Raw genomic sequence first — 18,131 nt, 5'->3', positions numbered from 1 at the left:
CGATTTCAGGACGATTTCTCGCCAGTAGCATAGGGTAAGGTATGAATTTAGGCAAAAGAGGCCGGTCGATCGATTGTTTATCCAACCATCTGACCGTTGACCAGTTTTTATCACCGGAAACGCTCAGAGTTCGTGAATTTCGCTGATTTATGAAATCGGGCTGTGAAAAGCTTTCTCACCTTGAGTTTATGTCTGTGCAGCAGTGGACAACGGGCCCAAGCACGGCCAAGCCCTGCAGCAACAGCCGCTCGGTTTGGCTAGCCGACATGTACAGTAATATCACGTACCGTTATTCTTTATCAAATAATCAAGTCATGTAGACATTCTAAACATTGATGATTATGCAGTGCGTTCGCCGGGCCCGAGCCAGGCAGCCATAGCCACTCGGTATAGTGCCAGTCAACACGTAGCCTATAGGCCTACACTTATAACACGTACGGTGATTTTTTTATTGAATACACAAGTCGTACGTAGACATTCTACATATTAAATAAGATTATTATCCAAGCAATGTGCCAAGGGCCTGTGGAATTGAGAGTCGATATCAAGCAAAAATCATATTTGAATTTTACGAAAATATATATTTACATATGTATATAATATTATACTTCTTAATATGACATGTATATATAAACAAACAGATCAACATACATACATACATACATACATACATACATACATACATACATACATACATACATATATACGTGTATGCATACATGCATACATACATATATGTTGAGTTTCTTTTCGTGAAATCTGAATGACTTTTATTTTAGATACCGACTCTCAATTTTACCTATGTCATGCAAAGTTTGAAACACACTTATTTGACCTTTGACCCTCTGCATCAACTTTGAGTCATAAGTCACAGGTCACAGGCCGACATTTCCTCAATGCCATTGATTCCCTTATTGGCGGAGCTGTTGTTGGCGCGTTGGACCACACATCGGCTTCATTCAGTACCACCCCGGCGTGTTCGTTCGTTGGCAAAAAGTGCAAGCGCCTCTTCAAGCTCATAAAACATCTTTTACTGTCGTGTTGCAAGTTACCATGGAAACATGTAATAACCCAGTTGGGTATCGTAAATTTCCAGATTACCAATTATCTCTCGACATTTGTGACAGAGGTATATATGACATATTCCGGCAGATGAGCTTATATAATGTGTAATGTCTTGCTCCATCTCAAGATAGTCGGAGTCATTGCGAGTAGACGGGGAGGCAGAGCCCCCCCACCCCCCCCACCCTCATTCCTTTTCACATTATGTGTGTAAGCCCTATCAATGTATATATTAGGAAGTGCATTTTAAAATGTCTTTTTGCTCAGGCAGTATTGACGCATCCGCATTAATAGAGTGAATAAAAATAAATTGTCGACGTAATAAACGTAATGTTCCGCCCTCGGTCAGTATAAAATGCGTTGTGGCTTGTGTTTGTCAAATTATTTGCCAATTGAACCCCGATTTTAGTTGAGCTCGCTTGCATTGCTGTATACAAGCTGTCCAAACCAGAGTAGCTATCTGTTTTTTTCTTTTACGTGTTCTTTCTCCTACCGAGCCATGCTCAGTGTTGCCATTCCTGCGAACACGACAGTTGCCGGACACCTCACATGTGATCGACATGGCATATAATCCATCACCATCGGGCTTCAATCCGGGTTAGCGCTACCGTACCAGCTGTCACATCGCCTAGGTCTATCTTTATAAGAACCGTTCCACCTGTTTCACGACGCAAATTTATTTATTTGTTTTCCTCAATAAGCACCGGGGACATACTACTAATTTTTTCCTCTTTCGACGACTGCGAATTGGTTTTAAATTTGGACATGTACATATTCAAAACGAATCAAAGTTCCTTCGATGTGTCACCTTCATGACGCCAACCTACCTGATGTTCATAAAATTTCGAGTTCCCGTGGCAACAACCGAACTCAGTTCAGTTCTTTCTTTTCGTAGCAAGCTGTGTCACGTACATATTTGATAATTACGTAAATATAGGCATAATGTATTTCAAAATTGTCATAGCTATCAATTGACAATGTTTATCTTCTTTCCAACATAATTAACTGACAGGACCCTCAATTCAGTGGACAATATCTCATATAAGATACTCTGGCCCATCAAATCGGCAGAAATCGAGACAAAATTTCCGAGTCACTACATATTCTAGTGAAATGTTTTCATTGAACTCTATACTTAATGCCGTCGACGGTCTATAAAGTTTTTTATTTGAGAATCAAACGTGAAACAGTGGTGCCCACTTTATGCACAAAGTCGGATTACTTTACAGCAGTGTCAACTATCCAACAGATGGAATTCATTTTTATCACTTTGGCAAGTGTAACACATCGATCGGTATCCCTCGGTGACAACATTTACGTGTTGCGTTTCCGATTTCTCTGGCTCATGTGCTTGTGTCAATAATTCAGAGCTGATGGGGGATTTGTTTAGCTAACAAAAAAGTAGCCAAACATTTCCATTTCACTCTACATTTGTGTTAGTTCCAGCCCATGGTTCGACACCCGACTTGCAGCGATTTGGAAGCTGCTATTCAATTGGTTGGCAGAATCTTACCATTATAATTGAATAATACTCCCTAAGTTGCTGTGAATAGTGACAATCGACCAATCAGAGATAAGCTTGCAAACACGCTGCGAGTCAGAATCACCTCCATGGAAGGCAATATGATTTTTGTATCCTGAACCCGTTTTGTTTACCGTTTCCACAGTCACTCGTGATCTATTCAGCTCTGGGACTATTCGCCCCATAGACGTGTGTACATTTGCGAGAAAAACCCAAGTCAGGAAACCAAATGGCTATTTCCTATAGGGATTATGCCACCATGTCATTTTCAACGTGCGATTTTAGGGACCGTTCAGTTTTTACGGCCGAGGGGGGGCCGGCAAAATCCAGGGGGGGTCATCGTTATTTTGGAATCCGCAAAGGGGGGAGTCATCGCTTTTTCGCTGGTAGGAAAGGGGGGTCACCACATTTTCAAAAACATAATACCAACAATAAAGTTCACTTTATGCCATGGCCATGATCGACCCTCTTTACCGGCGGGCCGCCTTCGGCGGCCCACTACAATAAATATACATTACGTATTACCCATGACCCTCTTAACGGGCAGACGCCTTTGGCGGCCCACTCCAATTAGGTTTACTTCATGCGATGGCCATGATCAACCCTCTTTACCAGCAGCCCTGTCCAGTAAAGTTTACTTTATGCAATAGCCATGATCGACCCTCTTTACCGGCGGGCCACCTTTGGTGGCCCACTAGAATAAAGTAGATTTTACGTAATGGCCCATGACCCTCTTAACCGGAGGGCTGCCTTTGGCGAACCACTCCAATAAAGTTTACTTTATACAATGTCCATGGACATAAGTTGTCTATAGAAATGAAGTTAAAATTTGCCTCACAGTCGTCCTAATTAACAGACGTTTCAATGGATGTGGCTGAGAAGTTTGTGCATTGGCATCTCTGCTACACGAATAAAGTGTGCCGCGTACCGGAGTTCAAATCCAAACCATGCGGGTAAATTTGACATATGGGTTTTGGTTATTTTTCAGCGGGGGGGGGGGGGTCATCAAATTTTTTCATCTGACAAAGGGGGGGGTCATCTTTTTTTCACGAAAAATGCAGGGGGGGTCTATATTTTTTTGAACACCGGCGACAAGATTTTGCCGCCCCCCCCCCAGGCCGTAAAAACTGAACGGTCCCTTACTGTGAAAAGTAGCAAGTTCGTCTATCATGTAACCGTCGATCGTTCCCTAGCATTCTCAAAATTCAATCCTGGTACTTAATTTGCTTCAAAAACGCTCGTTTCGTGTTATTTTCGGCCGAATTCGACGGCCACATCGCTAAAACATAAGAGTGAGCAACATTCCGGTCACCCCACAGTGAACCCTCCACTTTACTGACGTTAGCGCCGCGTACCCATGAGGGGTGACTGGAAGGTTGTTCACGCCTTATGTTTCGGCGAGGTGTCTTCTGAACTCGGCCGAAAATCACACAAATATTCATACCTGATACTTTATCTACTTACAAAATGCTCATTTTCATGTGATTTTCGGCCGAGTTCGAGAGACACCTCGCCAAAACATAAGCGTGAGCAACGTTCCAGTCACCCCTCATGGGTAGGCGGCGCCAACGTCAGTAAAGTGGAGGTGCCCAAAAGGTGACCGGAATGTTGCTCACGCTTATGTTTCGGCGATTTGTCCGTTGAATTCGGCCGAAAGTCACACGAAACGAGCGTTTTTGAAGCAAATTAAGTACCAGGTATGAATTTTGAGAATGATAGGGAACGATCGACGGTTACATGATAGACGAACTTGCTACTTTTCACAGTAAAATCGAACGTCGAAGATGACATGGTGGTATAATCCCTATAGGAAATAGCCATTTAGTTTACTGACTTGGGTTTTTTCTCGCAAATGTACACACGTCTATGGGGCGAATAGTCCAAGAGCTGAATAGATCACGAATGACTGTGCGGTTTCACACTGTTTTCTCTTGTTTTATCACATCGCATGACGGTGTCCATACATGCTTCACGTGGTCTATTTTGGGGCTGGCCTCCATCACTCACAGCTGAAGATTCTGCAGGCCAATAAACAGAAGGGAAAACAGTGTTTTCAATGACACTGCCAATAACGAATTCACAGGACGATGTTCCATCTGCCACCACTGTTAGATTCAGCTCCATTCTGTCATAAATTCCGATTCTATTTTCAATCACCAATACATCTGCTCGACAAAAATGTCTGTAGAGAAAGCCTGTTTTGACACCACATTCCGGCAACATATCAGAAATAATCCCTCATAACAGACTTTCAAAAGTATAGTAAGGGGTCAAAGAAACGCAATTATTCCTTTTCCCATTTATAGAATGGTGTTGCTATTTTATGTCACCGATGCAAGTTTCTATTTCGACACAAGTATCAAATGTTACGAAAAGGTCAATTAGTTTTTTCCATTACAAAAATTATACAAGGCACTTTCATGCTTGTGCAAATGTATTAGTCCCTATTGATGATTTATGTTAAGAGTTTCACCTTTCTCAAACACGCTCGTGAGAGGCCTATAGGGACAAAAAGTGTATGTATTTATCGCTGTATTGGGATTTCTTCAAGCTGTGGTTAACATAGAGATATTATCGATATCAATTCAGCGGTGTTCTCTGTTACCCGTCAAGCAAATCACTCTTTGATTTGAAAGGAAACCTTCGCTTCGTATCCTTATGTTATTTCCCTATCAGGTCAGTTGCCTGCATTGCTTTGCATGAAATGGACAATTTATCTCATTCTCAATGTTTGCGTAGAACATATTTGCCTTTACAATTCGAACAGACGCTTAATCATCGTCGACGTCTGCGTACATTTCAAGGAACTTTTTTTACTGTGTCGGCTGTTTTGACGTAATTTACATGTAGGCAAAGCGCGCTCTTATATATATCAAGTGTTTTCCGGTTTCTCTTTTAACTCACGTCCCGAATGAATTTTGACATATTTCCAGCGCACCCGTTTCAAATCGCCTTTGATGGATTACACATCTGGTCTCATTCGACGGAATACCAATGCCCAAGACGGTTTTCTAAATGGCTCCCATTAAACCGAAAAGTGTTGAAGTTTGGTCCAACGTATCATGACAAATGGCATCAACACATGCTGTTAAGTCTCAAGATTGACATGACGTGCCAAATTTTGATGATGAAATAAACACAATGAGAGTCATACCGGAAAGGCCTTCCCATACTCCTTTTCGGTAATTTTCGGTTATCATTGCCCTGATTATTTCGACGTCATATTTAAATTTCATTCGTGTTATTTTCTCAAGGCGATAGAAACCAGAAATACATGCACGCTGTGGTCACGAGCAGTTCATAAGTCAACAAAATTCGAAGGGAAAAGAAAAAGAAATGGAAGTGGCTTTGTAATGACACGCCAATACTTTTTGATAAACCAATATAGTCAAAGCAAATGTTCTCCAGAACTACACGCAATGGATCTTGCTCTTATTCGAATATATTAGACTGGTAGTTTGTTATTGATTTATTAGAATGTTACAGATGGAATTTTCGTCTACCTTCTGAATATTGTCGTTCTACTCTAGGTCTTATTTTTATGCAGAGGTTGGTGACCAGAATGAAATTCGCGAAAAACTTATAGGAATTGTATGATCCTTGGCCGCCAGTGTTTTCAAAACCGCGGACGCTGATCACGAGATTATAAAGTTTTCAGTCAACTAAGTACATTTGCTAAGTTTCGTGCTTTGCGAGAAGACATTTATTACTTGTACTCTCCAATGTTTTAAGTTGATTAACTAAGACAAATTGGTTCACTTGTGAACGTGAAGATTTCCAAATCATAGACACAATGAAATGATTCCTTGTTGAAAGGAGGATAAGTTGAAAGGTTTGATTAGAACCATCTTCTGACTGCTTTCTCACTGTAACGTTCTCATGATTCCAGAACGATCAACTGCTTCCTTCCCCGTGAGTCTCTTCCCGCTGCTAGGTTGTAGAGTGCTTCTTTGAATCCAGCCAGTTCCCCCAACCCGTAATGTAGTGGATAAAAATAGCACGGACGCCAAAAAAAAAAAAAAATCACAAGACGACCATAGCCAGTGTGTTCACTGGTGACGCGTGTCAACATGTTGGTGATCTTGTGCAGATTTACATCTGAAAAATCCATATTTCTACCTGAGCTCAAAAAATAAACGTGATATGAACTCCGTTGGCTCTATTTTTATACAGTGCCCAGCACGTGCCTTTAATCAGGGTAACAGACAGTATTACAATGAAAGAAGCGATTACCATATGAACGATTCTCCCCTTAAAGCGAGAGAGAGAAATTATTCATACCCAGCAGCCGTCCGCCTAAGTCGAGAGCGCGCAATGTCACCATCTCCAAATAAGTACATTTCTACATGGAAATGCACAAAAGAGATGAAAAATGCCCGGTTGTGACATTTGCTGGCCTTTCAGTGAGGAATTTGCAATCATCCAACAATATCGGATTAGCTACAGCACGTACCATTACATTACCTGAATCCATTTCCCTGCCTATTTATATTTAAATCAACTATATTTCTATTCCAAATTTGAGGTTATCACACACATACATAAATACGTTCATATACATTCATGCATATATATATATATATATATATATATATATATATATATATATATATATATATATATATATGAGTGTGTGTATGTGTGTATATGTATACTTTGTGTGCGTACATACATATGTGTATATATGTGTGTATGCACATCGATATGTATTTGCAAGCACATATGTATGTGTTTATATTTTTATGCATATATATATATATATATATATATATATATATATATATATATATATATATATATTATATACGTGTGTGTGTCTGTGCATACACATGTGTATACATTGTATATGTGATATATATATATATATATATATATATATATAATAACTTTATAGTATAATGTCTAAGTATTGTTACATAAAATCATGCGATGTACGATATATACATACACACAAACATATATATATATATATATATATATATATATATATATATATATAATATATATATATATGATAATGTGTAAGTATTGTGTTACATAAAGTTATGCGATATACGATAAAGGGAAAAGTTCATTGGAACAAAGTGGATTAGATACGTGTAACGAAAAGTTAAACACTAAATCTTGCGCAAAGCATTGTTCATACTCTACAGGGAATTGCCCACACATCGCTTAGTCTGCTAATCGTGATTTACATACAAGATGATTTGATCTAGTTCGGCTCAGCGCACAGAAGAACACCACCCATTAGATAGTGATAAGATATCTTTATATCTGCCAAAGATACTGAAATTTTAATCTTGGAGCGTCTGCTAGGTTTAGCCTTTTCCAGGTCTGTGCGAAGTAGCACAAAATACCACATGAGCGTCTCTTCCAAATCTCATGCTGATACTGTGGGTATCCTTTTCCGTTATATATAGCAAGAAAGTCGCCGCCTGCTGAGTTCACTTAGTGATTTTTCTCGTCGCAATTTACGAGGACTTTTATTGCCGAACACGCACATAGCGACCCATTTACCATTGACCCAGATCCGGAAAGAGGATAGAAAGAGCCATTAAAATATTCGCTTTTGAACTTTAATGACATTTTTTCTGTCGCTCTACGCCGCCGCCCACTCTGATGCACTGTCGTTTGCGTAAAGCAGCAGTATTTACGAATTCACCGATTGCGAAATATTCTCACGCCTGTACCATCAGTTTAACGATTTCCGGACTTCGCGAAGCTCTTACATTCCAATCCATCTCTTGGTGGCGCCATCTACTGATCTTGGCACAAGATTTCGGCGTTACATAATTTTTCAGGCTTCGTAATATATTTTACCATACGGGTAGAAGAGACAACTACCGCGTAAAATGCAGAAGGAGTTGACTTGCCAAATGTTTAATTTAGACTTATTAAACAAAGAAATCATCCAGGGATGCAAAGGAATATCAAAACATTGACCTGGCTTTCGTTCCCTGACTCGTTTAAAAACAAACTATCAATTCTTGTTCATTGATAGTGTTAACACACTGTGATCTTGTCTACTAACCGCATTTCTCGCATCAATTGAGGTATCTGGTGCTTGTTTCTCGGGCAGTCATATTGTATTAGAGATATTGCTCCCCTATGATCGGCCGTATATCAAATATTATATGGTAGGGCTATTGTGTTTCACCTGGCCACGTGAAGTCCAGATAAAATTAAAGTCGATTAGACTATTCATAGAAAAAGTTACGAAAGCTACCCAGGAACAGCTATCGAATTAATGTTCCCTAGCTTCGCCCTTTGGCAAGCAACGGTTCATTTCTTTTTTGCAATTGTTTCCGACACCACCCACACTTCAATATGATCACCATAATGATGTCAGCACAGTCAAGCCCCACTTCAATCTCTCGTGTCGACTGCCGTAGCTGCAAGACATACATCCCTGGCCGTGTGCACCATTCGTCTCGGAGACGAGTCTCCCCGCGCACGGCAGAATTGAATTCCATATTTTTCAAAGAATCGCTCCACAATCCTTGGAGTGTCAAACTACCTTCTTCTGGCAGTAGAAGTCGATAACCGACAGAAAGCCGCTTCGCCAAATGTAAAAACATATGAAATGAAATTAATCCTAGTAAAATTACTAAAACCTTCCGCAGGCAGGTCATAAGGGTTATTGTTACCCGGTCATTGCGTGTATTCGAAACAAATTGAATATCGAGGGATCTTCTATTCAATTTCGTTTGACTATTATACACCCGAGGATTTTCTATAAACATTTCTTTAAAACAGGACATTGATTCGCCACAACCTCATAATGCTAATATTAATCCGTGCGGGGCATGGAAAAACCCTTGAGCAGGCCATCAAAGGTCTATGTTCCTCTATTGAGGCTGTGATAGAGAAGAGCGTTATCCAGGAAAACTAGACCCTTCCCGGTGGGGTTTTAAAGCTTTGTTGGCATTGCCAGCGTCAGCCATCTTTCTTTATGATTTGCTTGGGGTGTTATTTTTAGCGTCGATATACGATTCTTACCAATTCTCAACTGCCTAGCTTTCTATCATCTGAACGGCGCATTGATAATACGGCCTGTTTGCGAGATGTTTTTGTTATTTCACGCGGATGGATACAGAGACGAAACGACGTAATAACAACCAACAGACCAGTACCAATAAGTGAGTTGAAATCGTCAAGTCTTAACCAATGGACGAGTGATACGTCGGCATGAACAATATAAGTCTCCACTGTTTTAGCTGTGAAAACAGTGTCATTAACTGGACAATATGGCGGAAGAAAAGAAAGCAAGGTCATATGTTGTTTCAACACTTACTGAATATTCCTTATTTGACTTGTTTCAGGGGTGTGGTATCAGTCGATATTGACCTGCGGAAAGTGGATATCAACCAGTGCGCTAACGATGCCTCAATGTTTGCGTCAACTCACAAATGCAAGAATACAACGCAGGTGAATGGAAAAATACAAACTTTCACATCCCCAAAATCGATTGTTGTGCTTCATTTTTGGTATTTTCCCATCCAAAATGATGCGCCACGAAAGTGAAAGATTGCTTGAACTTTCCCTAACGAAACCTCAGCTTCAACCATCCTTTTACCAAATCAAGCAGTGTAAAGTTTGATCCGAGAGAAAGAGATTACCCACATTTGAAATTCAAAATGGCTGACATACCTGTGTTAACTCTATGGAGAAAAATGAAATTCTTCGATTTTCGAAAAACTACATGATGACAATATATCTTATGCCAAGAGCTTTTAACTGAGCCAAAACAAGTGGTAAATTAAACAAGAATTGTAAAAATTTGAGAGTCTGAAAATCAGTCCCCGGGTCACATTCTACCTTAAAGTGTTGTTTTGTCGATGGTTTTACACTTAGAAATATTTTACTCAAAGTTTTGCCTCTGGTGACTTCAGTATAATCTTTGCGATTTCGTTTGCTTGGTCTTTTATTGCTCTTTTTGCTTTCATCATTCGTCGAATACCTGTAGTGTTCGCACGTACCTGGACAGGGTTTCACCAGTGGCGCTTACCAATGCGTCTGCAAGGAGAACTACTACTTCCCCGTGACATCCAGCCCAAGCCGCGCGTTCAATGGTACCGACCTGGAAGAAGAGTACCGTCTGAAGATGCTAGGGTTGCCGAACAGATACGACCAGGGCTTCGAGTGTCTCCCCTGTCCCGAGGGTTGCGACGGGTGTGTGGATAACACCCCGTGCTTCATCGAGGAAAACAAAGTTCTGAGATATGTGCTGCTTGGAATTGAAATGGTGTGCATGGTGTTTGTCCTGATCCTGATGATTCTTATCTTCAGGTACAGGAAATTCAAGGTCAGTGGGTGGTACTCAAATCATTTTTATCCTTCACAATTTCTGCACTCTCGTACTACAGTTCAGCTTTTCCCCCCTCAACCCCATCACTGACCAAACCTTGTCTTATCTAAGTCACATTTTCTACTTTTATTTTGTGTAAATTTGGTTATTCCAGAGGACAAGACGAGAGACTGAACATGCTGTCAATCAAATGAAAGGTGTTTTTTTTATGATAGCAAAAACACACATATGTGATCGCATGCACTTCGAATTCTTTATATGGCGCTTTAAATAATTTTTTGTTTGCCGTCCGTGTGCTGGTAGGTTTTCAGAGAAAATTAAGTTAACACTATTAATTAAGTTAACACTATTACAAATAAAAATATTATTTTTCCAAAAGAAACAAAATAAAAATGACCTTATCTTAATACACTTGAGTTTTTGTCTGGGCTTGTTTTTTTCCATGGCTGGCTGGTAAGTTTTCAAAAATCTAAGGACGGCAAACAAGGAATTTTCTTTAAATGGCCTAATATGTTTGTAACCTAATCATGTTTTCTACACGGACAGTTAAAAATCATCTAAGTGTTTTTTTGAATTTGTGGAAGAATCAGCTGCTCGTGATTTAGATCTTAGTCTTTTGAACTCCAGTATGATGAAACTTCTCTAATCTGGAGTCACATGATTTTACAATCAGTTCACGGAATGGCGCTTAAGTCCGTCGCTAGCATCGCTTCATTCTCGCAAGGGGAAATGTGCTAGGACAAAAACCACAAAGCACAAAGATCTACTTTAATATTTCTATATATAAGTTTTCATATCCAAAGTATGTCGACCACAAACCACAAAGATCTACTTTAATATTTCTATATACAAGTTTTCATATCCAAAGTATGCCGAGGTGGTTCTTGATTATCCAACAATGATGATGACTAGAAAATATATGTCTTTATCCTTTTTTTCAGGTCGTCAGTCATGATAGTCCGTACATGTTGGAAATCGTCCTGTTCGGCGCCCTGCTGCTCTACGGGGCCGTGGTGGCGCGCTATTTCCCGCCAGACACCTTGATTTGCTTTTTGGTGCGATGGCTTCGAGAGTGGGGGTTTGCCGTCGCCTACGGTACACTGATCTTGAAAACATACAGGTGAGTATACGGAGCTACATGTACGTGCACCCACTGGCAGGCGTTTGCTTTGCGTCGGTGATGGCGCTTTTGTATGCTTTGTGGCTCTCTGCGTTGTCACTTTGGCAGAGAAATGTGACAGTGATGATGGGGAGACCTGGATGCAAAGCAGTATAGGTTTATGGCTGATTTTTCTCCTTTGAAATACATACGTAGTTTCTTTCACATGTGATAGAATTCAGATTACCTTTTGAATATTTACCAAAATATGTCAATATTCCAGGAACTTCAACGCCTAATTGCTCCTTGCAAATTTTTGAAAGGGGAATAAATATTAAAGGTCACACACTCACTGAGCAAAGTTTATGCCATTGTGGTCTGTGCTTTGTGAAAAGGGAACGTTTGCACGCTCCTGAAGTAGGCATACAGAGAAGGGCTACTACGCATGATGTACACTATTAAACTAGTGTGAACACTCCTTTTGACAAAAAATATTTGCGAGATATATATAATTAACGCGTCACGCTTTGATCCTGGTTTTGTAGGGTTCTCGCCGTTTTCCAAACACGTTCGGCTACTCGAGTACTGGTACGTGACAGAGATCTTATCAAGTGGCTAGGCCTGATCCTCTTCATCCTGACGGGTTACCTGGCGGCCTGGACGGCCTACAGCCTCGAGGAAATCAATAAGTGCGGAAATGACATGTTAGACGTCGGTCTTGTCCGAAGCCAAGGGCTCAAATACTATGTTTGCATTACAACGTGGTGGGATATTGCAATCGAAGCAGGTACTGCACATGCGCACAGTAAAAAACTATAATAGTGATCTAATACCCATAGACCATTCGTTTTGTGTACAATATTCACTTATTTACTTCCATCACATTTAATGAAAGCGTCTGATTGATAAAATCTTACCTCCCTTCAGATTTAACGGATATTTTGTATGGCATTTTGAGTTAAGTGTGATAAATATTTAACATATTTCGATCTGATCTTATTTTCAGCGGAATTCTTATTTCTGATATTTGGCATTTATCTGTGTTACCTCGTAAGATCGGCTCCATCTGAATTCCACGAGACTCGCTACATCAGTATAGCTATCTACAATGAAACTATATTTTCACTCTTTCTGCATGTAGCCAGGTAGGTGTACTGGGGAACGGCTATATGAGAGAGAGAGAGAGAGAGAGAGAGAGAGAGAGAGTGCAGACGCAGACGAACAGACGGAAGCAGAATCATTTTCGAAAGATGCAGAGTTCAATGACGTATTTGTCAACAATCTCCACGTGTGCACATGTAGAATTTGAATCGTGCAGAGAAACGTGTTGAAAATGATCGTCGGCTGTCATTTATAATAGTAAATAAATCCAGTAGATTAATTCCTGGATTATTCAAACTTAGAATAAAAACTCACCAATCACGTCCGCAATATGTAGGATCCAAATATCTTCGCAAGTTTGTAAAAATACTTACAGTGGTATTCCAAATCGTTCACGGCAGTACTGGTAATTTTGTTCAAAGCTTGTAACATATGTGCTTGCATCGAATAGATTCCCAAGACCCTGCACACGAACATATAAACGGATTTTGTATCCGAAGATTAGATTTTCTCTATGCTATCAACTCATAACTACAGGTGAAATGCATGTCCTTTGGCAGGGTTTGAAGAATTGGTTATTTATCCTTTCTGTCATGCCATTAACAGTCCTCAAACTGTTCTGATTCCATTTAAGGCAATTTGTATGGTTAATGGCGGGTCCGGATTGGATATATTTAATGTATGTCATCAGATCTCAACTTACTACAACAGTCATGATTGGGTTGGTGTTTTTTCCAAAGGTAAGTGCGCCACCAATGTCAAGTATTGATTTTATCAAGATTGATTTTACCCACCTCATTCTTTATATCGACAATTAATAGAAAGAATTAATTATCTTCGATATTTTCACAGTTGGCTGTGGTGTATAAAATGAAAACAAGCGAACATTTCCGCGACCGGGCGTACTCCGAAGGTTTGTCATTAGAAAGTAAAATACGATCTGTGACCAACAGCTCCAACTCGTACAATAATCCGGACTTCAATCAAGAAGATGTCAGGGTGAGTAGTAAAGTTGTTCATTTTTCACCCTAACCATAGTTTTTCTGCAAGCGTCAGTGCATTCTAAACTTTGCTATTAACACGATAGGAACTAATTTGGGATAATTGGATCTTCAAATTTTTCGAATTTCTCAAAAGTGTTAGGTGGCCTAAAGCTGAATGTTGCAATATTACAAATAACTCACAAAAAACAAGTTTAAAACTTAAAAAGAAAAGCAGATGAGCTGGCATTTGCAGATCAAACCGACATTACTTCACCATTTAATTATCCCAAAATTAGCTCCAATCATATTTATTGAAGAATTTTATCACAGCATAGGCTGTTCAGAATGTGTATATCATTTATTGACTTTAACAGGAAAATTTCAGTATGTAGTTATTATGTAAATTTTGATGAATGCCTGGAAATGTTTTCTTTCGTGACAAATAAATGGTCGATTCTGTTCACTTTCTTCGCTTCAAAGTACCTTAATTCTGCACTTAATTTGTTACAGGACGAACTGAAAAGACTGTACACGCAATTAGAGATCTACAAAACGAAGACGATGAAAATTGACAATCCGCACATACCAAAGAAGAAGGGCGGCCTGGGAGCAAGGTGGAAGACAGCCCGGAAATTTTCTAGGAGATTTAGTAGGAGTTTGCAGGCGCCAGGTCACGACAGCGACAGAGAAAGGTCGTCAGAGATAGCCAGGAGTAACGAAAGCCTAGCGCGACCAATGGAAATGGACGATGTGAAAAACTCGCGCGACGACGCGGACCATCGTGACGTCATGATTGGCAATTCCACAAGACATTATACCAACCCGAAATGGATGTGCCAACAGTGACCTGATTGGACATGTGTACGCTGGTACGTGTTATGGGTGAAAGAAATTGAAGAAATGAATTTCGCGAGATTTTCAAGAAAGGCTGTGAGAGTCTCTGGAGCATCACATGCTGAACGCGACTCTGTCCTGAAAACAGTGATCTGCGGTTAAACTTTTCCTCGCTCGGGCGATGACTTAGGTCTTACACCTGTAGCTGGTGATGAGGCGGGACGGCACTGCGTCATACAGGTTCGATGAAACCACCGTTTAATGTCACAGAAACTAGACGCAAGTTAGTGTGCCATAGTTTCGAGGGAAGCCAAAGCAAAATTGGCAGTTCTCCAGGTCAAAAACAGAAAATTTGCGTAGTACCTTCTCTCTTGTGGAGCATTCATTGACAAGTTTAGGTCCATTAGAAGTTGCGCCAGTTAGATGATCGCGTCAAACTACTTTGAACTTTACAGATGAAATACATGTTTCAAACATTTAGTCCGTAGCGAGTGATACAAGTATATCACTACCTCTTGAAAGGCTAATTTCTTGTCCACGCCCAACGGGATCATTTTAGTTTGACACATATACGGCAATCTTACGACTACCAAGGAGTATGTGACGTCATTCTCGATGTCTTCCCCTTCTGGTCTTGTTATCTGACCTATTTAGTTCTATGGTTAATCAAGAGTAAGTCTTTTGACAATCTAAATATCCTTTTTGAACAAAAAATAAGCAAAAGATGAATTTCACAGTAGTTCAACATCTATAGTACCATCGAACACGAATTCTTTATTTTCCTGTCATTAATGGAATGAACAGTTCGGTATTTTTATCTCTTGGATTTTTTTCCTTTATCCAGGGCAAAATTTCCATTTCACATCGCATGGCATTATTTGACATTAGTTTAAAATATTTCGACAATTAATTGGAGGATTTCTATGCACAAAGAAAAAAGTATCTTCGTGGTCAACCAAAGAGGGCGCTAGCTGTTGTCTGCTGTCTTCTTCAGATTGCAGCGAAATGAACTTTCACTTCTGTGTGTTGCGCACCGACGAATTTTGAACGAACAAAATCGTTAATTAACTTTTCTACTCCTCGAGACTATTACTGTTTTTGCACGCCAGCACGCGTCCAACTTGTACATCCAACAACATTTATTATGGTAGAGGAATAGCAATGTGTTCTTTATTTTCAAGTTCAGAATTTCAAATACATATTTCGATGGTTTGAGTGCATTATTTGATGGCGGTTCAACTATTATATTTCAGTAGTACATCATTTCTTAATGTCGACGACAGATCATGTCTCTTCATTACATATTTATCAACCTTCTTGACCTCCAACGATTAAATATTGACCACCTATGCGTTGTTCTCCATTGAAAACTTTAGAACTAAGGAAGTGCAAGGCGATGTGGTGATGACTTTATCTAAGAAAGCCCGCACAGAGGCCTGATCAAATTCATTTTAAGTGCGCCAACATGCGGCCGTCCTGTCCGGAAAATATCCATACATGCACACACACAAATGTCTGCCCAATCTGAATGACAAGGCACATGATTCGTGTAACGAGCCAACGTTGCCGACATATTCCATAAAGGATATAAAGTCTCCAGTGTTTTTGTATTCGGATAGGTAATTTTCTAATGTTCTTTTCCTCGAGATCGAAACATGTTTATTCAATGACTATGCTATGGCATCTGTAATAGATACCTCTCCCTGCTCTGCCCAGTGAGATATCACCCGATGTATTTTTGTCCAGATGCACACGTTTACAAGTCCTTTTTATTTTTTTATATTTTCGGTGCGGTAATATTTACCAACACGTTCTTCTTCTCCTTCTTTGTAACTTTTTTCTATCAAATTAAAATCTTAGTAATGCCGGAGATAGCCATGCATTTTAAACATCGATCCACAGTTTGCTTTGTACAGGTGTAACCACGAGACTGAAGGTGTATTGGTCTCTGCCAACTCCAAAGGAACCAATCATATTGTACGGTTTAGTTTATTGACAGCATATTGGAGTGAGGAGACTGCCCATCTTGCTTCTGGAGTGTATGAAAGCACTCCTTGTTATCATGTAACCGGGCTTGATAACTATTTAGATAAGGCTAAGATCTATTCTTTCATGTTTTGAGGAGCCTGTTATGTCACCTGTAGGTGGCTTCATTTCTGTGATAGTTCATAGAGGTAACCTACAGTGCGCCCTCAGTCGTTGTTGGAGTTGGAGTTCAGTGGCGGAGGGCCCATAACATGCGGCTGAATCTTTCAGTCTTGAGTAACCCGATCGAAAACATTTAGATTTGACCAATATCCATATATGGAAGGGTTAGACGTCACATAACACGGGAAAGGGGAGACTACAGCACACCAATTTTCTTTGCCCCTCGCTCTTTATTTTATGAGTTTGTCACACACCTCAGCGTTTGGTAGGGTTTCAAAAAACCAGTATATTTTTGAAAATCTCCTATTTGTCGTTAATGGAAAGCGCCTTTGTTCCTAGCTGTTCCACAGCTACTTTGATCAAGAAATACGTCCCCGTTTGAAGCTTTAGATCTGACATACTGGAATTATTTGTTTTTGTTTTTGTTGATTGGTTTGTTTTTTGTTTGTTTGTTTTTTGCACCGCTAACAAAACCTTTCACGACGCCGCAGTTTTTTGCGTTAGATAAGCTCACACCATCGAGGATAAAAACGCTTACAGGCAGAGAACGTATGATTGACACTAGTTAAACAGCCAGAAATTGCAAAATTTATGTATTTATATTCCGTTATATTATTCACATCCGGTGATGGCACAATGGTTACCATGACATTTCTCGTGTTTGGTATTTTATAGAAGTAGATTAACGAGAAAAACTGAGATAACACGTAAAGAATATTAGACCAAAAATTAACTCACTTGTAAAGAAGATTAATTTGCAACTTCGATTTGTAAAAGTAATAAAATAAAATAATATCTATTTACCAATATCTGTGTGTTGTATATTTTTTAGTTTATGATACTGACAGAGTGGCTGCAGAGGGAAACCTTTTACCATCGATGAAGTGAGTTTGTTGACTTCGGTCAGCTTTTGGGCTTGTACGATTTGACAAGAGCTCCGGAGACAAATAATTTGTGTCGACCTGATTAAAAGTCAAAAGGATATAGATAAATTTAGACGCAAGCTATCATTGATAGTAAACACCGTCCAAATACATGTAATAGACAATATATTTCATTCAAAAAATATGACAG

General features: G+C 39.7%; 1 protein-coding gene across 2 annotated transcripts in view; it reads left to right on the top strand.

The window, feature by feature from the left end:
- The window catches only part of LOC139143709 (metabotropic glycine receptor-like), a 102,792-nt gene extending 84,928 nt beyond the window's left edge, over positions 1-17,864 (top strand). For both annotated transcript variants that reach the window (XM_070714243.1, XM_070714244.1), the window contains exons 3-10: positions 9,907-10,012; positions 10,551-10,889; positions 11,834-12,012; positions 12,537-12,778; positions 12,998-13,136; positions 13,727-13,832; positions 13,945-14,091; positions 14,586-17,864. In XM_070714243.1, the coding sequence (XP_070570344.1) occupies positions 9,907-10,012; positions 10,551-10,889; positions 11,834-12,012; positions 12,537-12,778; positions 12,998-13,136; positions 13,727-13,832; positions 13,945-14,091; positions 14,586-14,921 (1,594 nt within the window). In that variant the 3' untranslated portion in view covers positions 14,922-17,864. The remainder of the gene's footprint in view (positions 1-9,906; positions 10,013-10,550; positions 10,890-11,833; positions 12,013-12,536; positions 12,779-12,997; positions 13,137-13,726; positions 13,833-13,944; positions 14,092-14,585) is intronic.
- The last annotated feature ends 267 nt before the right edge of the window (positions 17,865-18,131 follow it).

This window comes from Ptychodera flava, chromosome 11 (assembly GCF_041260155.1).
Source record: "Ptychodera flava strain L36383 chromosome 11, AS_Pfla_20210202, whole genome shotgun sequence".
NCBI lineage: Eukaryota > Metazoa > Hemichordata > Enteropneusta > Ptychoderidae > Ptychodera > Ptychodera flava.
The sequence above is the reverse complement of the archived record's forward strand: the minus strand, read 5'-3'. Positions and strand labels throughout refer to the sequence as shown.